This window comes from Schistocerca serialis, chromosome 7 (genome assembly GCF_023864345.2).
Source record: "Schistocerca serialis cubense isolate TAMUIC-IGC-003099 chromosome 7, iqSchSeri2.2, whole genome shotgun sequence".
In the NCBI taxonomy this organism is placed as follows: domain Eukaryota; kingdom Metazoa; phylum Arthropoda; class Insecta; order Orthoptera; family Acrididae; genus Schistocerca; species Schistocerca serialis.
In genome coordinates this window covers 516,575,492-516,598,879 of record NC_064644.1, presented here as the reverse complement: position 1 = coordinate 516,598,879, position 23,388 = coordinate 516,575,492, and the positions used below count along the sequence as shown (strand labels likewise).

Sequence of the window (23,388 nt, the reverse complement as noted above, 5' to 3'; positions counted from 1 at the left end):
AGGCTTTGGAAACTGAAATACAGTAAACATGAGAAATCGTATCTAGTATCTCACGCAGCGTTTAAGCGAAGTGGCTTATAGCCATTTTCTTTGCCATGAAAATGTATTCCCTATTTGTGGTAATGATAAACAAAATACGAATAAGCATATATTTGTGGAAAATCTTAACGTTCCTGCGGACAGCGTCAGCTCCAGAACACACCTTATTTCTTGGAAACATCCAGAGAAATACGAAGTATTCTTATCGAATGGTTAATACTGTTGCTGATATCAACTGCCATTAGAAAGTCAGAGTGAGAGCTAAGCAACAGGTGTTGAATCAGATTACCACACGACAATAGTAAAATAGAAATTGAGCAAGTACACTTAAACAACAAAATGTATGGTGAGGAGAATAGTTCTAAATTCGTCTGACTGATCTCAAAAGTGGGAAAGCCACAACGGTGTAGACATTACTCGTGTCCAAAGAATATGTGGCGAACATGTAACCGTAGTGTAAGAAAATTCACTAAAGTATGGTCGAATGTAATTTGTGAAACATTTACAAAGGTTCATTAATGAGGAGGCTAACTAAGCTGCCTTTACTACTATTTGCATTGAGTGATAGCAAGCAGATTTTGTACCAGGCGTAGAAAACAGCGGCCTCAAAAAGCACTTGTGAGAGTTCTCGTTGTGGAAGAGTGCGTTGCTAACACACAACCCAGCTACATGCGACCACCTCATCCTATGCGAACTGAGTGATCAGCAGCAATTGACACCAGAAACTCCTCCTTCCTCAACGCAAGGAAACGCAAGACAGGTATCTACACAAACACAAGCTCCAAGCATACAATATGAGCGGACAGCGATGTCGGTGGCCCGCACTCCCGAAAATCGAAAACTGACTTCCAGCGTATCTCATAGGCTGAGCTCAAAGATAGCTATAGCGTTCGTAATTTCGTTTAATAAGTCACACCTGCAAAATACTAACGCGAATTATTTACAGATGAATGAAAAAACAGGTAGAAGCCGACCTCGGGGAAAAGATCAATTTGGATTCCGTAGAAATGTTGGAACACGTGAGGCAATACTGACCCTACGACTTATTTTAGAAAAAAAATAAAGGAAAGGCAAACCTATGTTTCTAGCATTTGTAGACTTAGAGAAAGCTTATGACAATGTTGAATGGAGTACTCTCTTTCAAATTCTGAAGATGGCAGGGGTAAAATACAGGGAGCGAAAGACTATTTACAATTTGTACAGAAAACAGATGGCAGGTATAAGAGTCGAGGGACATGAAGGGAATCAGTGGTTGGGAAGTGAGTGAGACAGGGTTGTAGCCTCTCCCCGATGTTATTCAATCTGTATATTGAGCAAGCAGTAAAGGAAACAAAAGAAAAGTTCGGAGTAGGTATTAAAATCCATGGAGAAGAAATAAAAACTTTGAGGTTAACCGATGACATTGTAATTCTGTCAGAGACAGCAAAGGACCTGGAAGAGCAGCTGAACGGAATGGATAGTGTCTTGAAAGGAGGGTATAAGATGAACATCAACAAAAGCCAACCGAGGATAATGGAATGTAATCGAATTAAGTCGGGTGATGCTGAGGGAATTAGATTAGGAAATGAGACACTTAAAGTAGTAAAGGAGTTTTGCTATTTGGGGAGCAAAATAACTGATGATGGTCGAAGTAGAGAGGATATAAAATGTAGACTGGCAATGGCAAGGAAAGCGTTTCTGAAGAAGAGAAATTTGTTAACATTGAGTATTGATTTAAGTGTCAGGAAGTCGTTTCTGAAAGTATTTGTATGGAGTGTAGCCATGTGTGGAACTGAAACATGGACGATAAATAGTTTAGACAAGAAGAGAATAGAAGCTTTCGAAATGTGGTGCTACAGAAGAGTGCTGAAGATTAGATGGGTAGATCACATAACTAATGAGAAGGTATTGAATAGAATTGGGGAGAAGAGGAGCTTGTGGCACAACTTGACTAGAAGAAGGGATCGGTTGGTAGGACATGTTCGGAGGCATCAAGGGATCACCAATTTAGTACTGGAGAGCAGCGTGGAGTGTAAAAATCGTAGAGGGAGACCAAGAGATGAATACACTAAGCAGATTCAGAAGGATGTAGGCTGCAGTAGGTACTGGGAGATGAAGAAGCTTGCACAGGATAGAGTAGCATGGAGAGCTGCATCAAACCAGTCTCAGGACTGAACCACAACAACAACAACAATTTCGTATCTTTGTAGTAACTCTCCAATGACTATTATACCCACATGTAAGAACTGTAAAATAGTAAAAATGAATATTCAAACTTGCAAATTTAACAGCCAATTGTCGAGTGACTGGATGCAATAAATTCTGAGTCTGTATCTGCCTTAATGTTTCAGATGACCAGAATGTTGAAGTTGGCTACGTTACACTTGGAAACGCTACGGGCTCTCCCAAACTGCGCTTTGACTCTGTGTTTATCTCAGATGGCCCCTCATTATTTGAGCCAAAAATCACTCACCGTCGCCCACGTGGAGCATCGTTTTGCCCCAAAGTAGAATTGTCATCTGAGGGTGCTGGAATGGTTCTGCACGTTTGTGTCAACCATTCGAGTAGTCATATCTATGGAGGACCCGAGCAATACAACCAGAGCTGGTTCACGGAGCACAACGTGTACAGCAATTACTCGTACGTCAGCAAACAGCAAGACAATATGGGCGTGGCCGAGCGTTACTGGCTGTTCTCCGATGGCCGTTACTTTTATGTTCCTCCTCATGTGACGCTTTTTATAGAACAAAACACAAATAAATCAAAGGATCAAATATGTTTCACTGCGGACAACAAGCAACCTTACCCGGTCAATCGGACAGAAGTTCTTCTGAAGTACACTCTCTGCCACTTTGATAATGCGAGAGAAGCACACGAGAATGCCATCAAAGAATACTTCGACAAACCCTTAGACATTCCAGACGAGCGCATGACCACGCATCCCATATGGTCTACGTGGGCGCGTTACAAGAAAGATATCAACGACGCAAAAGTGAGGCAGTTCGCCAGCGAGATAGTGGAACACGGCTTCAGCAACAGCCAGGTTGAGATAGATGACAAGTGGGAGACTTGTTACGGCAGCCTCACGTTCGACTCCAACAAGTTCCCTGATGTCAGAGCGCTCGTAGAAGACCTGCACTCGATGGGGTTCCGTGTGACGCTGTGGGTGCACCCGTTCATCAACTCTGACTGTGAACCGCATTACTCGAGGGCGCTGAAGAGGGGCTGGTTCGTCACCAACACCGAGAGCAGCACCATCACCAGCTGGTGGAACGGCCGAGGCGGCATCATCGACTTCACCAACGCTACGACTGCAGGCGAGTGGTCGAGTCAGCTGTGGGTAAGTAGCGCCGATACGAGCTTTTAGTTTCTATGCGCTACTGGCTTACTGTCTTACCTTTTCCAGAGGTCGGTGAAATGTTTTCAGTCTGTCATAAAGGTGGTGTGTATGGCAATGAAACTTCTTTTTTTTGCGCCATGCATGTTATACAGTATTTTATCTGCCGCAGTGTCCGACTATAAATCTGACGCTACGGGCTATTCTCAGTTCGGATATCATAAATTTCCTTGAGACAGAGCTTCTGCCCATGAATCAGCACAGTTCAGAGAACATCACTCTTGCCGGAGATAATTCTCTCTCATTGTATGCTGCGAACCATGGATGAAAGGCAAAAGGTTGATTCCTTATTCCTAGATTTCTGAAAATCATTTTGAACATTGCCCCAGAACAAACTGTTAACGATGGTACGAGCTAACGGAATAAGTTCTCAGGTATATGAGTGGCTCGCAGACTTGTTAAGTTGCAGAACACAGTACGTTGTACTCGACGGCGAGTGTTCGTCAGAGACATGGGCACCATCAGGAGCGCCCCAGGGAAGAGTTATAGGACCGCTGTTATATTTTGTGTATGTAAATGATCTGCCGGATAGACAGTTGGCTGGTGATGCTGTGGTGTACGGAAAGGTGTCGAAGTTGAGTGACTGTAGGAAGATAAAAGATGACTTGGACCAAATTTTTAGTTAATGCTATGAGTGGCAGCTCTAAATGTATAAAAGTTTAAGTTAATGCGGATCGGTAGGGAAAACAAACCTGTAATGTTCGAATGCAGCATTAGTACCGTGCTGCTTGACACAGTCACGTCGACTAAATATCTAGGCGTATCACTACAAAGCGCTATGAAACGGAACGAACATGTAGAGACTTTAGTAGCGTAGTTGACTTCGGCTTGTAGGGAGAATTTTAGGAAGTTGAGTATCACTCGAGTGTTTGTAATCAGTGGCAGGTCGGATGGAAGATATCGAATCAATTTGGAGGCCGGCCCCCAGATTTGTTACCGATAGGCTCTAACGACAAGCAAGATCACTACTGAGACCATCTGGAGAACCAGAATTTGAATCTGCCTGCGGAACGATTCTGCTACCACCAACGTACATTTGCGTGAGAACCACATAGATAAGAGAAATTAGGGCCAGTGCAGGGGGTGGAACAGGAAAGGAAATGTGTAGCAGTGGTAAACAGTCCCCTCCGCCAGGCACCATACGGTGGTTTGCTGGGTGTGCAGATGCTGATTCAAATTTGATGAAGATTTATGTAATATCCACTTCATTTAAGGTAGGTATGGCATGGATCTCTGGCACAGAAATTTTCATTAAGTTCCTTCAGAATGATCCGGGTGGAGTACATGAGAAAATTGCTACAAGTGGTTATTACATCGATAAGAGAACTATGTGAACTATCTGTTGCCACAGGGATACCTAAAAGGGAAATATAGTTCACTGTATACAGGGTGTTACAAAAAGGTACGGCCAAACTTTCAGGAAACATTCCTCACACACAAATAAAGAAAAGATGTTATGTGGACATGTGTCCGGAAACGCTTAATTTCCATGTTAGAGCTCATTTTAGTTTCGTCAGTATGTACTGTACTTCCTCGATTCACCGCCAGTTGGCCCAATTGAAGGAAGGTAATATTGACTTCGGTGCTTGTATTGACATGCGACTCATTGCCCTACAGTATTAGCATCAAGCACATCAGTACGTAGCATCAACAGGTTAGTGTTCATCATGAACGTGGTTTTGCAGTCAGTGCAATGTTTACAAATGCGGAGTTCGCAGATGCCCATTTGATGTATGGATTAGCAAGGGGCAATAGCCGTGGCGCGGTACGTTTGTATCGAGACAGATTTCCAGAACGAAGGTGTCCCGACAGGAAGACGTTCGAAGCAATTGATCGGCGTCTTAGGGAGCACGGAACATTCAAGCCTAAGACTCGTGACTGGGGAAGACCTAGAACGACGAGGACACCTGCAATGGACGAGGCAATTCTTCGTGCAGTTGACGATAACCCTAATGTCAGCGTCAGAGAAGTTGCTGCTGTACAAGGTAACGTTGACCACGTACTGTATGGAGAGTGCTACGGGAGAACCAGTTGTTTCCGAACCATGTACAGCGTGTGCAGGCACTATCAGCAGCAGATTGGCCTCCACGGGTACACTTCTGCGAATGGTTCATCCAACAATGTGTCAATCCTCATTTCAGTGCAAATGTTCTCTTTACGGGTGAGGCTTCATTCCAGCGTGATCAAATTGTAAATTTTCACAATCAACATGTGTGGGCTGACGAGACTCCGCACGCAATTGTGCAATCACGTCATCAACACTGATTTTCTGTGAACGTTTGGGCCGGCATTGTTGGTGATGTCTTGATTGGGCCCCATGTTCTTCCACCTACGCTCAATGGAGCACGCTATCATAATTTCATACGGGATACTCTACCTGTGCTGCTAGAACATGTGCCTTTACAAGTACGACACGACATGTGGTTCATGCACGATGGAGCTCCTGCACATTTCAGTCGAAGTGTTCGTACGCTTCTCAACAACAGATTCGGTGACCGATGGCTTGCTAGAGGCGGACCAATTCCATGGCCTCCACGCTCTCCTGACCTCAACCCTCTTGACTTTCATTTATGGGGACATTTGAAATCTCTTGTCTACGCAACCCCGGTACCAAATGTAGAGACTCTTCGTGCTCGTATTGTGGACGGCTGTGATACAATACGCCATTCTCCAGGGCTGCATCAGCACATCAGGGATTCCATGCGACGGAGGGTGGATGCATGTATCCTCGATAACGGAGGACATTTTGAACATTTCCTGTAACAAAGTGTTTGAAGTCACGCTGGTACGTTCTGTTGCTGTGTGTTTCCATTCCATGATTAATGTGATTTGAAGAGATTTAATAAAATGAGCTCTAACATGGAAAGTAAACGTTTCCGGACAGATGTCCACATAACATATTTTCTTTCTTTGTGTGTGAGGAATGTTTCCTGAAAGTTTGGCCGTACCTTTTTGTAACACCCTGTATGGAAAATAGTTCGCTGCCACGTTTGTTGAAACCGATCCAATTGAAAAGGGAAAATGTATGTCTACATCTACATCTACATAAATATTCCGCAATCCACCATACGGTGCGTAGCGGAGGGTACCTCGTACCACAACTAGCATCTTCTCTCCCTGTTCCACTCCCAAACAGAACGAGTGAAAAATGACTGCCTATATGCCTCTGTACGAGCCCTAATCTCTCTTATTTTATCTTTGTGGTATTTCCGCGAAATATAAGTTGGCGGCAGTAAAATTGTTCTGCAGTCAGCCTCAATTGCTGGTTCTCTAAATTTCCTCAGTAGCGATTCACGAAAAGAACGCCTCCTTTCCTCCAGAGAATCCCACCCGAGATCCTGAAGCATTTCCGTAACACTCGCGTGATGATCAAACCTACCAGTAACAAATCCAGCAGCCCGCCTCTGAATTGCTTCTATGTCCTCCCTCAATCCGACCTGATAGAGATCACAAACGCTCGAGTAGTACTCAAGATAATTAAAAAACCTAGTGGTTTTTGTGAACCGAGAAACTGCTGTATATGCGTAGTGATTCAATGGGAATACCACTCATATCAACGAGTGGAAACTGACGACTGCGTGCAGAGAAGGATGAAACTTCTTTCACTTGCCATAAATGATACTGAGTGAATACTAGAAGTCTGCATTATCTCCGATTTTTACCGGCGAGTCCCGCTCGCCCCTCTGGTTCTCGGGAGTATGCGGCCGAGCGTCCTCTTCCGCCGCCTGTGGGCAGCCGATCGCCAGCGCTCGTCCGAGTGCGCCAAACGCTCGGCCGGTCGCCAGTAACCGGTGGACGCAGTGCCAGCGAGGGGCGCTTCGTCACACTCCTTGAGATCAGAGGCCACCACTTCACATTAAGCACTCACTTATTTCTTTTACAGATGTCTTTCGTTTTGTGCTACCAGTTCTATGACCTAAATAATACACTTGTATATGTTACATTTGATGTTTGTTAATATGTTGCAGACTACTGGAGTTTCGCCTTTGAGGTTATCATGTATTCCAGTAATTGTAACGTTAAAAACTGTAATGTCTGTATTTAGTATTTTGTTCCGTTCGGTAGACAACACAGTCGTCTAATCATGGACTATGTGTAGCCTATCTCCAAACTCGGCCACGTATACGTTGTACTAATATTGAATGCAGGACCGGGAAGGAATGACGGAGTTAAAAGTAATACTCAAGAAATTTTGTTGCACAAACGTTAATTTCTGAACAAATTATGACCTGTAAATAACGTTACAAGTGAATCATGACTATACAATTCGTATTTCGTCATTGGTGCTCCCTGATACACATGCGTCATTTGTGTTCCTGGAGCTATTACTACAGCTGGCGGTTTGAACTTCTTCCTGTGAAGTCAATGAAAGTGGAATCATATATTTATAGAGTTTGAGGAATGTTTCCTTCCTTGTGATTACGTGGTTGTTGTGAATATTACGTAATTGTGATGGATCAATAAGAGATCATCCACCTCGTCTGATACCAGGCACGATCTTTTGCTGGACAGCAGGTGACCGGCCTGGCTAAAATTTCTCTCGCTGGAAGCACTAGTGACAGGAATACAGAGAACTCTTCTGGCTGCTACCGACAGCCTTGGAAATAACTCCGCGTGCGTTTTCCACCACTGCAAAATTTGTCCTTCGGTACAGCTACAGTCGGATTCGGAGAGAGAAAGGTACCTGTCTAGTTCATTGGTATTATCCGTGTGTCCATCTTCGTCGTCCTCATCTGAACTCCAGTCCATCCTGGACTTTTTCATGGGAAGAACTTGGTCACTGTTTGCTTGAATGGACTCTAAACATGAATGAAAACATCCGTAAGATATTCCTGTCACCTTCAAATATGTATACACCGTAGTTAGAATTACTGGTTACTAAACGACTTTATTTACGGTGACATTTTATATACAGGGTGAGTCACTTAACATTACCGCTGGATATATTTCGTAAACCACATCAAATACTGACGAACCGATTCCACAGACCGAACGTGAGGAGAGGGGCTAGTGTAATTGTTTAATACAAACCATACAAAATTGCACGGAAGTATGTTCTTTAACACAAACCTACGTTTTTTTAAATGGAACCCCGTTAGTTTTTTTTAGCACATCTGAACATATAAACAAATACGTAATCAGTGCCGTTTGTTGCATTGTAAAATATTAACTACTTCCGGAGATATTGTAACCTAAAGTTGACGCTTGAAACCTCCCACTTTCAGTTGCGTGTTGTAACAAACACGGGCCACGGTCGGCGAGCAGCTTCTGCAGGGACATGTTTACGATGGCGACCGTGTTTACGAGTGTGGCTGTAGTGCACCGTTGTGGCTTGGTCTTGCTGTCGCAGTGTCCGCATGTAGCGCTTGCTGCTATTGTTATTCTGCATTCGTCTCCGCAAGCAGACCAACTGTAGTACACCGTGTTACCAGACGTCTGTGATAGTGTAGTGTTGTAGGAACTGTGACCATGGTGTATTCGAACTCTGAAAAGGCGTAGATGATACTCATCTATGGCGAGTGTCGACGAAATGCAGCTGAAGCCTGCAGGGTGTGTGCAGAACGGTACCCGTACAGAGAGCATCCAACGTGCCGCACATTGCAAAACATCTACCGCCAACTGTATGCAACAGGTATGGTCGTAGCACGCAAACGGGTCCGTAACAGGCCCGTCACAGGAGAAGCGGGTGCAGTTGGTGTGTTAGCTGCTGTTGCCATGAACACACACATGAGTACACGGGACATTGCGAGAGCCGGTGGACTGAGTCAAAGTAGTGTCATGCGCATACTGCATCGTCACCACTTTCACCCGTTTCATGTGTCGCTACATCAGCAATTACGTGGTGATGACTTTAATCATCTAGTGCAATTCTGTCAATGGGCATTAACAGAGAATGCGTTGCAGTTCTACCTGTTTACCGATGAAGCGGGTTTCACAAACCACGGGGCAGTGAATCTACGGAACATGCCTTACTGGTCCGTGGATAATCCTCGCTGGCTCAGACAGGTAGAGCGACAGCGACCGTGGGCTGTAAATGTATGGTGCGGAATCATTGGCGACCACCTCATTGGTTCTCACTTCATTGCAGGGGTCCAAACAGCTACAACATACATCGCGTTTCTACAGAATGATCTGCCAACGTTACTCGAAAACGTCCCACTGGAAACGCGTCGACGTATGTGGTATCAGCATGATGGTGCACCTGCACATTCCGCAATTAACAGTAGGCTGACCCTTGACAGGATGTTCGATGGGCGTTTCATAGGACGTGGAGGACGCATAAATTGGCCAGCCCGTTCTCCTGATCTTACACCTCTGGACTTATTTCTGTGGGGTATGTTAAAGGAGAATGTGTACCGTGGTGTGCCTACAACCCAGAGGATGTGAAACAACGTATTGTGGCAGCCAGCGGCGTCATTACACCAGATGTACTGCGGTGTGTACGACATTCATTACGCCAGAGATTGCAATTGTGTGCAGCAAATGATGGCCACCACATTGAACATCTATTGGCCTGACATGTCGGGAAACACTCTATTCCATTCCGTAATTGAAAACGGAAACAACGTATGTACGTGTACCTCACCCCTCATGGTAATGTACATGTGCGTCAGTGAAAAAGACCAATAAAAAGGTGTTAGCATGTGGACGTAATGTGCTGTTCCAGTCTCTTCTGTACCGAAGGTCCATCACCGTTCCCTTTGGATCCCTACGTAATTCGGTGCTCTCCGATACACACGATCGAACAGCGGAGGAGTGGTACTCAAGCGTCAACTTTAGGTTACAATATCTCCGGATGTAATTAACATTTTACAATGCAACAAACAGCACTGATTGCGTATTTGTTTACATGTTCAGATGTGCTAACAAAACTAACGGGGTTCCATTTAAAAAAACGTAGGTTTGTGTTAAAAAACATACTTCCGTGCATTTTTTATGGTTTGTATTAACCAATTACACTAGTCCTTCTCCTCACTTTCGGTCTGTGGAATCGATTCGTCAGTATTTGATGTGGTTTACGAAATATATCCAGCGATAATGTTAGGTGACTCACCCTGTATATCGCACAAATTACATCAAAACGCATTGTGGAATGTTTAAGCTGAGAAACCTTTCCCAAATATCACATTGTAGACGTAATAAATGTTGATCTAACGAAAGATGGCAGGTTAGACAAACAAACATTCGTTTAGTAATTGGTTTCATTGAATGAACCTTACCATTTACGGGCAGTTCAGAGTACAATCGTCGAACTTCAGCATACGCGGCTTGCTTTTCGTCTGCTATGAGTTTCTTCAAATGACGCCGTGATGGACAAAGAATAGTGCCAACGTAATGGATAGCCTCAATTTTGCACTTCTCTGTGATGAAGTATGCTGCTCTCCTTTTTATTTTCGCCATGAGCTGAAAATGAAACCCAATATACCTAACTGCACTCTGATAATTCAACAGTTGTATAAATGATCGTATCCTATAGAAATTGTTTTTACCTCGTTGTCACTGTCTATTGGTTCACAATGATGTAACAGACTCTTGTACCACGGCAGCACACGTTCCAGCGTTGTTATCTTGGCAGTTTCCAAATCCAAACTCGCTTCTTTAAAGGGGGTTAGAAAAGCGACAACGTCTCGTACGCACCCTTCTTGGAAGGTTTCTAAGAGTGTCGATTGCCCCATTCATTCTAGTAGATCTCGAATATCGTCCATTTGACTTACGACGGAATTGAGCATTAACAGTATACTGTTCCACCGAGTTACAGCTTCTTGCTTCACAGAGTGCCGCAGACGCCCCGAGTGACCCGATCTCTTCAAATAGCCTACTATAGCTCTTGCTGATAGTAGACACGACAGGATTTCAGGGGCTTCGTCTTCTAAAAACGTCTCTTGAAGTGTGTGACGAAGCGCAGTCATCAAGCAGTGATCAAAGCAAGGCAAACGGTCGTAAGATTCAAGTGCTTTCTTCATATTAGCTCCTTGGTCGGTGACAAAGTAACATTTCGTAAGATCATTCTTGTTAATTACTAACTCAAGCATCCTATCCCAAGCATCCGCTCTTCGATTTCGTGCCGTATGTTCTCTCCTGTCTTAGGTACGTCCGGAAACTCAGTTGTTATCAAAATAAGCGTTTCTAGCTGCCACTCATCATTCACATAATGCGACGTCACAGTCAAAAAATTTCTTGTAGTTATCAGACCACAGATCAGCGTCTAAAGCGCACATTTTTTCTTTAAGCACATATTAGCTTGGGCACCATTGTCACCCGTATTTTGTCTGACTTTTCTTTAATATGCCGCGATACAGTAGTAGGGTACGGAAGTACATCTTCTATACTGACTTTGCCGTAAGTTGCGTCAACATTGATGAGCTCCTGCGAATAATTCTTGAAGCCAATCTTACTACAACTATTTAACGGTAGCAAATCTATTCCACTCATATCGCCCAACCTATCAACAACAACTTTCTTTATGCTACTTGGTACTGCAAGTGGCCGGTGGACTTCTGTTCCGCATTTACTTTTGCAGTGCCGAATCATACCTGTTGTGCTTCACTGGTACGACCGTATGGTATCACATGTGGTACATTGCACGAAACCAGCAGAAGCCTGCGTGACAGGATCCACTACAAGTGCAAACGATTTCCAAGCTTCACTTTTCGCCTCCTCTTCCGACATGTCTTTCCTCTTCAGGGCTAATGAGCCGCTCCTAATTCCCTCCATAATACTTCTTTTCGTTTCATGAATGGAACGTGTACGACCTATACTTGGTTTATCCATAACGCTGTATGCGCTGCTCAAAGCCAGGTTGTCAACTGCGTTTACACACGGTTTCTAATGCGATTCGGCACTGTAGAGCGCGAGGCGGTTGTACTGTCACCGGCCGACATTGTGAGTACGCTAGAGCGCCGGCAGTGCTCGACAGTCCAACCGATAACCGAGAGGTGGAGGACAACCGCCCACATGGTGCATTAGACGGCCACAGCCGTATCGGAGCGTGGGCCTTTCCCAGCCGTCGAGCAGCGGCACGAAATGGGACCTGAAGTTCGTATTGTCTAAACACCATACTCTGGTACAATCATGAAGTACCAGTTCGGTATTTATCAAGCTATGTAGAGACGTTCATCCCATAAGGGGAATAAAAGGATAAAAGAACCGTTCGAATCAGAAATTATGTCTGTAATCAACATCGACATTATGTGTAATACCACGGTAGCCAGTACACTCGGGTATTTACTGTGGCATGGAAACAAACTGCCTCCCAATGTCGTCTTGAAGCATTTCGTACCACGCCTGAAACACATGCTGTATCATTTCAACAACATAGCTGTCAGAAGGCTGATATGAAAATGTACTTCTTCCTGTCGCATCCCACACATGGTGTACGGCTGAAAAATCAGCGGCCCAGGTAGGGCAGTTAAGGATCCGTACTCTTGTCAAAGCATTTGTGGTATGACCTGCAGGGAGGGGCCTTGCATTACGCTGCTGCATCATGCTGTTTGGCTCCTGGTAATGAGGGGTATTGAGACGTGGTGATTTTTAAGTCCAATAATGCTAGTTTAACGGATTTCCATTTGATATATGGATGTTTCAAAATGTAAATGTAACAAAATTCTTACTTCTGAGGTCTGCAATAGCAGTCGTTTGGTAGAATCCGCCCCTATCGATGGGGAAAAAATCAGGCGCCAGATAAATCTCTGAAACGAAACAAACTACTTGCCATTCCACTTAGACATTCTATATTTCACATTTTTCCTTCACTCCAGATACAGTAATTGAGTTGCAATTGAAACAGCAGTAGTAAATCAATTTGATGCTATCGTTATTACGAGACTTTCAATGTAAAACGATTTCCACAGGGCGGTAATTTAAGAAATACACCAATATCCCACGTTAAACAATTATCACTACGTGATATTTCAACAAATACAAAGATACCTCATGTTAATCAGAAAAAAGCAATATTTAAACGAACATAGGAAAAATTAAATTTATATACTAGCACAAAGGAAATAACACGCTTTTGCTACGTACGCAGTCTATATTGCGCAGTGAAGAACTCATCCTTGCATTATCAGCGCGTTAAAACGATGACGTCACTGTCAGGTCACCTAAAAGCAGTCTAGCCCCATAACTTTACTGTTGACTTGTAAATACTGGGTGATCAAAAAGTCAGTATAAATTTGAAAACTTAATAAACCACGGAATAATGTAGATAGAGAGGTAAAAATTGACACATATGCTTGGAATGACATGGGGTTTTATTAGAACCAAAAAGAAAAACAAAGTTCACAAAATGTCCGACAGACGCTTAAAATATCTCTTGCGCGCGTCGTTTGGTGATGATCGTGTGCTCAACCGCCACTTTCGTCATGCTTGGCCTCCCAGGTCCCCAGACCTCAGTCCGTGCGATTATTGGCTTTGGAGTTACCTCAAGTCGCAAGTGTATCGTGATAGACCGACATCTCTAGGGATGCTGAAAGACAACATCCGACGCCAATGCCTCACCACAACTCCGGACATGCTTTACAGTGCTGTTAACAACATTATTCCTCGACTACAGCTATTATTGAGGAATGATGGTGGACATATTGAGCATTTCCTGTAAAGAGCATCATCTTTGCTTTGTCTTACTTTGTTATGCTATTCTGATCAGATGAAGCGCCATCTGTCGGACATTTTTTGTATTTTTTTTATTTTTTTGGTTCTAATAAAACGCCATGTCACTCCAAACATGTGTGTCAATTTGTACCTCTCTATCTACATTATTCCGTGATTTATTCAGTTTTCAAATTTATACTGACTTTTTGATCAACCGGTAATGGCGGGGTATCTAAACACCGATAAATAACATGTACAAAATTTCCCGCCAGTTAGGAGGAGGAGGAGGAGATTAGTGTTTAACGTCCCGGCGACAACGAGGTCATTAGAGACGGAGCGCAAGCTCGGGTGAGGGAAGGATGGGGAAGGAAATCGGCCGTGCCCTTTCAAAGGAACCATCCCGGCATGTGCCTGAAGCGAGTTAGGGAAATCACGGAAAACCTAAATCAGGATGGCCGGAGACGTCCTCCCGAATGCGAGTCCAGTGTGCTAACCACTGCGCCACCTCGCTCGGTCCGCCAGTTAGGATAGGACTGCAGTGATAAAGGTATTCACTCTATTTACAACAAGCAAACAACCGAATTATGTTCTCTGCTGTGCCAACAACATTATCAGAAAAAGTGATACCCAAGTTAAATGTTTAAACAAGAGCCACCGCTGCTGGGACAGTATAAGTGCGAATGCAACGCCTATATTTAAACAAACACCACACTGTACAGTGGTCCCTAATCCACTGAAGATCGTCATGTCACTTCACGCCACATGCTAGTCCTGCCACGACGTTCTCCTTCAGGTCTCTGCTACGTGTCTGTTGGTCACACGGCAGCTGTCAGTCCTTCTCTGTACTACTACTGTCAAGAATGCGCATGGGCCGGGCGGGTGTGTAAACCCTAACTACAGTAGTTGGAATGGGCAGAGCCGTGGTTTGCTGCCTTCCAGTCGCGGTGTAGGCCGCGAGCTTTCGCAAGGACCAGCAGTCCTAAAACGTACGCTAATTCCCCAAGAACAATATATACAAATGCATCCAAAACTGTGTTCAGTTATTACTCTAATTCCATCAGGGTAGGTGTGCGAATTTTCTTCCCTCCTTGTTGTTAGTGGTGCGACCTGCATTCAGCACATATTACCCAATAAAAATATCTGGATACTTCCACCATGCCACCCTCCCTACGACAGATGTATCGCAAAATCTTCATCCTTTCTCCGTGCCATGTATGATGTGTAGCCTTATTAATTTTCCCAACAAGAAACGCCACCATAACTGTTCGTACTAGACTATTGGCCATTAAAATTGCTACACTAAGAAGAAATGCAGATGATAAAGAGGGTATTCATTGGACAAATATATTATACTCGAACTGACATTTGATTACATTTTCACAAAGTTTGAGTGCATAGATCCTGAGAAATCAGTACCCAGAACAACCACCTCTGACCGTAATAAAGACCTTGATACGCCTGGGCATTGAGTCAAACAGAGCTCGGATGGCGTGTACAGGTACAGCGGCCCATGCAGCTTCAACACGATACCACAGTTAATCAGGAGTAGTGACTGGCGTATTGTGACGAGCCAGTTGCTCGGCCACCATTGACCAGACGTTTTCAATTGGTGAGAGATCTGGAGAATGAGCTGGCCAGGGGAGCAATCGAACATTTTCTGTATCCAGAAAGGCCTGTACAGGACCTTCAACATGCGGTCGTGCATTATCCTGCTGAAATGTAGGGTTTCGCAGGGATCGAATAAAGAGTAGAAGGGTAGAGCCATGAGTCGTAACACATCTGAAATGTAACGTCCACTGTTGACAGTGCCGTCAATGCGAACAAGAGGTGACCGAGACGTGTAACCGATGACACCGCATACCATCACGCCGGCTGATACACCAGTATGGCGATGACGAATACACGCATCCAATGTGCGTTCACCGTGATGTCGCCAAACACGGACGCGACCATCATGATGTTGTAAACAGAACCAGGATTCATTCGAAAAAAATGACGTTTTGCCATTCGCGCACCCAGGTTCGTCGTTGAGTACACCATCGCAGGCGCTCCTGTCTGTGTTGCAGTATCAAGGGTAACCGCAGCCATGGTCTCCGAGCTGATAGTCCATACTGCTGCAAACGTCGTCCAACTGTTTGCGCAGATGGTTGTTGTCTTGCAAACGTCCCCATCTGTTGACTCAGGGATCGAGACGTGGCTACACGATCCGCTACAGCCATGCGGATAAGATGCCTGTCATCTCGACTGCTAGTGATAAGAGGCCGTTGGGATCCAGCACGGCGTTCCGTATTACCCTCCTGAACCCACCGATTCCATGTTCTGCTAACAGTCATTGGATCTCGACCAACGCGAGCAGCAGTGTCACGATACGATAAACCGCAATCGTGACAGGCTACAATCCAACCTTTATCAAAATCGGAAACGTGATGGTACGCATTTCTCCTCCTTACACGAGGCATCACAACAACGTTTCACCATAAAACGCCGGTTAACTGCTGTTTGTGTATGAGAAATCGGTTGGAAACTTTCCTCATGTCAGCATGTTGTAGGTGTCGCCACCGGCGCCAACCTTGTGTGAATGCTGCGAAAAGCTAATCATTTGCAAATCACAGCATCTTCTTCCTGTCGGTTAAATTTCGCGTCTGCAGCACGTCATCTTCGTGGTGTAGCAATTTTAATGGCCAGTAGTGTATTAGTAGTGGCGCAACACGAACATTTGGTACGATTCTAGCTTGCTCTGTTTCAAACTCAGTACCTCGTTTCACTTTATAACTTTCTAAATAGAAACAACTTCAGATATCTACATTTACATACCATCGTGCCCGTCCATCAAAAAGGCTCGTCATAACAGTACAGTAGAAAAAGATCTATTCAAAAAATAGCGAAGTGCAGGCAGTGACTGCTCTTCCGCTTTCTTCGAAATGAAGTGTCCTACAGGGCGACAAATTGAATTAACTAGCACTTAATAATTTCTAAGAATATACTGACTGCTGGTCAGGATGCGAATTCGACTTGCTGGTATGCACAGAGAAATCCACAGCGATCATATTTAGATAATTATGTTTATTAGTTCATTCATAATACAGTGTAATAAACAATTATGAGGTACTCAGGAAGCATCTTTTCAGATTTTTAAACATGTTTCGTGTGTCTGCCTGCAGGGGCGATATAAAGACAGCAAATGAAATTAAGCCAGGAGTACTTCAAGCACTTTCTTTCACTAAAATTTTAGTTCTGTTGTAAAATATATGCAGCTTATCAGTAAAAAAAGGAGTAGATGCGTTGATTTATCTGTTATCGTCAAGTAGGAGCAATGTTCAGGTAGAACTATGATAAATACCAGTATGTCTGTTTCATTGTCACATGAGTCATCTCGCAGTAAATTACACTATTTCGATATTTCTGTAATTCGAAAAGGTTGCTTTTCTCGAACCTTTTTTTGTGAAGAGTGTAATTTTTTATTGGAAACGTTGAAAAATGTTCCCGCTGCTGGCCATGTTCCTAATATTCTATTGGTCTTTGGCAACTGTATGTACCTTCTTTATCCCTGAGGCTGTCGTTCGGATAATGATCATAGGACAGACAGACATAAAAAATCTTCCTGTGGGTCTTAAAGGTTTCAAACTTGCCTAATTCATTAATAGATACTGAGTACGTTAGTCCGCACGGCCTTTACTAGTTTCACTTTATCCCTATCAGCTCGATTCATCTCCATCAAGTTTAAATCTGAGATAGCCCGGTGATTAAGGCGAATACTCAGGAAAAGCAGCGAAACTGCTTCGAGAGCCAGCCTGTCACAAACTTCCATTACTATCAAAGTATTTATTCCTTTTCTCCTCACGTAACCGTTTGTGTTATCAGTATACGTTCGTTTACGTCTACTGTAAAAGCGATGATAAAGAAATAAAACGCATTACATTCATAATGTCTTAAACGCACCTACACTTTGGGTGAGAGAATGGCGTAGCTCCTTGGTAACTTATATGTAGAATATAGTTCCACTAAAATCTAGTATGGTCCTTGTTTTGGGTTGTAGAACCCTCTAAAGCCTTGCAAGGTGTTGGGTATAAAACGCAGGATTAGTATCGTCAGGCATGATATATATTGCCAGCTCAAGGTTTTGGTGAAAATTCCGAGACACAGGACGCGTTCTTTGTATACGAACGCGAGGTTGGCTAGGCTAGGACTAACCACAGTGCAATTGGACTGATTTTTCCCCTTAATCGTGTGACGAAATTCGTGGTCACCTATTAGACACCTATCTTCACAGTACTAATGTATCACTAGCTTGATGCACAATATTCAGTTTGTGTAAGTTTATGATGTTTCATAACAATATTTAAACGTTTTTCTGTTCTGGAACTATTCAGAAACTCAAGACTGAGACGGGAATCGACTCGTTCAAATTCGACGCCGGGGAGACCAGTTGGCTACCACAGCCTCCCGTGCTGACAACGGAGATGAACCCGGTGCAATACACACTGGACTACTTGAAGACCGCCGCCCAGTTCGGCCCGATGGTAGAGGCTCGCGTCGGTCAACACAGTCAGCAGTTTCCGATCTACATCCGCATGATCGACAAGGACAGCAGGTGGGGCTTCGACAACGGCCTGGCCACGCTGGTGACGACGCTGCTGCAGATGAACATGGTGGGCTAACCCTTCGTCCTGCCAGACAAGGTGGGCGGCAACGGCTACGGCAGCGAGGCGCCCACCAAGGAGCTCTTCATACGCTGGCTGCAGGCCACCGTCTTCATGCCGGCCATTCAGTTCTCCTACGTGCCCTGGGACTTCGACGGCGAGGTACGTAACTCTCTGTGGACTCATTACTTCAACATACATTATGACGCAAGAAACTTTGTGAGAGCTGGAGATTTATTTCCCAGGAAATTTAACTGCAGTGTGTGAATTTTAGTAAAAATGGTGCTTTATGTTCGCACAGTGGGTTCAAATTCTGCACAGACAAAGTAGAAAAAGAGAGACAGTGTGCTATCTGTTGATAAATATCCATTCACCATTACATAATGCGAAATTGACAACTATGTTTGACCAGAGGCAGACACCCCAGATTAAAAGGAGGCAGGAAGTATTGTATTGCCAGTATAGATGCAGTAACAATAGAATGGGTCAGTCGAGACACCTCAGGCCAGTCATCGGATATATATGGGTAACAAGTCCCCCAAAGGCAATTTAATTACCGAGCGAGGTGGCGCATTGGTTAGCACACTGGACTCGCATTCTGGAGGACGAAAGTTGAAACCGGCGTCCAGACGCAGGTATTCCGTGACTTCTCTAAATCGCTCGTGGAATGTGCTGGAATGGCTCCTTTGAAAGGACACGGCCGATTTCCTTCCCCATCCTTGACGCAATCCGAGCGTGTGCTCCGTCTCTGATGACTTCGAATTCGACAGGACACGAAACCCAATCTTCCTTCCTTCCTTTCTGTTAATGACATTACCATGAAATTGAGACATGAAGGCACAACCAAAGGTGAACTGAGACCAGGCAATTGTCCTGTACTGGTGAACAGAAATCTTCGAACATTGTTGAGGGCAGTTGTAAAACTGGCTTTAAATCTACAGGAGAAATCACTCTAACTTTCCAGAGTGCTTCCAGCAGTCCAGCCAGAGCAATGACTGTGCGTATGGAGTTAGAGTAGGATACAATGGTCGAGCAACACGTAATAATCCACGCATTTCCGAAGTCAATGCTTAGCGACCCTCTCATGAGAAAGGGTGTTTAAATTCTATTTTAAAAAAATATGCAAAAACATTCCTGTCGCCATATGAAGCTAGTAACATTGATTGTCGGAACCGGTCATGAAAGATTATTATTAGCGAACTTGGAAAAGAAGTTTATCTTCTCTAATAGATTTACTTAACTTGATGCAATCCTTTCCCACAGCAGTACTTGAATATTTGCATCTGTAATTGACTGTTAAAGCAGCCCTTGAGTCATGTAATCGCAAACACTGCTCTTGAAGTACTCTTTTCAACATTTACAATAATACACTTCCACCTGAAATGTGAGTAACATTGGACCTTTTCATTGATATTCACTGCTTCAGCTGGGCGCAGCGCACCCATACCCTGCTCTACGGGGGGCGTTTGAAAATTCCGCGCAAAGTGCGAGAGATGGCACCACCTGCGCTTATCGAGGTCATGTTTAGTTAGTAGCACCTTTGGAAAGAACGCTTGCCACGTTGCAGCCATATTGGTCTATTTCTTTGTCTTTGGCATTCGTGTGAATCATGGAAGTCGAGTGATTGTCAAAAAATGAACGAAACAGAATTTCGTGTGGTAATTAAATACACTCCTGGAAATGGAAAAAAGAACACATTGACACCGGTGTGTCAGACCCACCATACTTGCTCCGGACACTGCGAGAGGGCTGTACAAGCAATGATCACACGCACGGCACAGCGGACACACCAGGAACCGCGGTGTTGGCCGTCAAATGGCGCTAGCTGCGCAGCATTTGTGCACCGCCGCCGTCAGTGTCAGCCAGTTTGCCGTGGCATACGGAGCTCCATCGCAGTCTTTAACACTGGTAGCATGCCGCGACAGCGTGTACGTGAACCGTATGTGCAGTTGACGGACTTTGAGCGAGGGCGTATAGTGGGCATGCGGGAGGCCGGGTGGACGTACCGCCGAATTGCTCAACACGTGGGGCGTGATGTCTCCACAGTACATTGATGTTGTCGCCAGTGGTCGGCGGAAGGTGCACGTGCCCGTCGACCTGGGACCGGACCGCAGCGACGCACGGATGCACGCCAAGACCGTAGGATCCTACGCAGTGCCGTAGGGGACCGCACCGCCACTTCCCAGCAAATTAGGGACACTGTTGGTCCTGGGGTATCGGCGAGGACCGTTCGCAACCGTCTCCATGAAGCTGGGCTACGGTCCCGCACACCGTTAGGCCGTCTTCCGCTCACGCCCCAACATCGTGCAGCCCGCCTCCAGTGGTGTCGCGACAGGCGTGAATGGAGGGACGAATGGAGACGTGTCGTCTTCAGCGATGAGAGTCGCTTCTGCCTTGGTGCCAATGAAGGTCGTATGCGTGTTTGGCGCCGTGCAGGTGAGCGTCACAATCAGGTCTGCATACGACCGAGGCACACAGGGCCAACACCCGGCATCATGGTGTGGGGAGCGATCTCCTACACTGGCCGTACACCACTGGCGATCGTCGAGGGGACACTGAATAGTGCACGGTACATCCAAACCGTCATCGAACCCATCGTTCTACCATTCCTAGACCGGCAAGGGAACTTGCTGTTCCTACAGGACAATGCACGTCCGCATGTATCCCGTGCCACCCAACGTGCTCTAGAAGGTGTAAGTCAACTACCCTGGCCAGCAAGATCTCCGGATCTGTCCCCCATTGAGCATGGTTTGCAGCTGTCCAGGAAGAATCCGCAGGACTTTAAGCGTCGTTTCGTCACTGTGGATGAAACATGGATCCATTACCATACTCCTGAGACCAAACAACAATATGAACAACGGGTTACCAAGGCAGAATCTGCACCAAAGAAGGTGAGGACCATTCCTTCGGCTGGAAAGGTTATGAGACTCGAAAGGGATAATCCTCATCGACTATCTGGAAAAGGGTGAAACTATTACAGGTGCATATAACTCATCGTTACCGGACCTTTTGAAATCCGAGCTGCCAGAAAAACGCCAGCGGTTGGACCGCAAAAAAGTCCTTTTCCATCACGACAATGCTCGAGCACACACATCAGCGGTTGTGGTCGCAAAATTAATGGAAACAGGATTCCAACTCGTTTCGTATCCCCCCTATTCTCCAGACTTGGCTCCCTCGGACTACTATTTGTTCCCCAATTTGAAGAAATGGTTGGCAGGACAAAATTATATTCAAACGAGGAGGTGATTGGAGCAACTATTAGTTATTTTGCAACCTTGGACAATTCCTATTATTCGAAAGGGATCTACAAAGATCGCATTGGGCGAAGTGTATAAGTCTAAAGGGGGACTGTGTCGAAAAATTAAAAAAGGTTTACCCCAGACACGTAGGTAGTTTCCATTTTTGACGGACTTTTCAAAACGCCCATCGTATATTGGCTTCCTTGTGAGGGCGCCTATGTGCAGAGAGAGGATGTGTCTTCTTCAGCCTTTCTCATTCGTCGTTACAATTTGCAGCGAGACATCGCTAATGTCTTTGATATCGGCGAGTATCGCCGACTTTGGTGTGGCACCGCGGTCTTTGGGCGATGCCGCTGATCTGCGGGTTGACGGAACATGCTCGTAGTTGTGAGAGGTCAGGTTCTGTCGACAACCCTTTATCACTCCGTGCTGGGACTATACAGGGAAGAACATAATCTTGCGTGCTACCACTGTGTTTCGCTCAACTGTAGACAGCCTGCTAGCTGTTGACTTTCAACGAAGCTACGGCTGAAATAGTCACTCTATTGTGCGCACCATCGTTGTAGTACACCTGACTGAATTAGAGCCAAAATTGACACTCAAATACGGTACTCAGTCTCACTTGCAATAACGAGAGGATTCTGCTGCCACGCCATATGCTCTTATATACACTCCTGGAAATTGAAATAAGAACACCGTGAATTCATTGTCCCAGGAAGGGGAAACTTTATTGACACATTCCTGGGGTCAGATACATCACATGATTACACTGACAGAACCACAGGCACATAGACACAGGCAACAGAGCATGCACAATGTCGGCACTAGTACAGTGTATATCCACCTTTCGCAGCAATGCAGGCTGCTATTCTCCCATGGAGACGATCGTAGAGATGCTGTATGTAGTCCTGTGGAACGGCTTGACATGCCATTTCCACCTGGCGCCTCAGTTGGACCAGCGTTCGTGCTGGACGTGCAGACCGCGTGAGACGACGCTTATCCAGTCCCAAACATGCTCAATGGGGGACAGATCCGGAGATCTTGCTGGCCAGGGTAGGTGACTTACACCTTCTAGAGCACGTTGGGTGGCACGGGATACATGCGGACGTGCATTGACCTGTTGGAACAGCAAGTTCCCTTGCCGGTCTAGGAATGGTAGAACGATGGGTTCGATGACGGTTTGGGTGTACCGTGCACTATTCAGTGTACCCTCGACGATCACCAGTGGTGTACGGCCAGTGTAGGAAATCGCTCCCCACACCATGATGCCGGGTGTTGGCCCCGTGTGCCTCGGTCGTATGCAGTCCTGATTGTGGCGCTCACCTGCACGGCGCCAAACACGCATACGACCATCATTGGCACCACGGCAGAAGCGACTCTCATCGCTGAAGACGACACGTCACCATTCGTCCCTCCATTCACGCCTGTCGCGACACCACTGGAGGCAGGCTGCACGATGTTGGGGCGTCAGCGGAAGACGGCCTAACGGTGTGCGGGACCG

At 45.3% G+C, this 23,388-nt stretch overlaps 1 protein-coding gene across 1 annotated transcript in view; it reads left to right on the top strand.

The window, feature by feature from the left end:
* LOC126412516 (myogenesis-regulating glycosidase-like) overlaps positions 1-23,388 on the top strand; it is a 130,176-nt gene that overhangs the window by 59,679 nt on the left and 47,109 nt on the right. Inside the window, 2 exon segments of the mRNA XM_050082146.1 lie at positions 2,370-3,358; positions 18,379-18,810. Of these exon segments, the coding sequence (XP_049938103.1) occupies positions 2,370-3,358; positions 18,379-18,810 (1,421 nt within the window).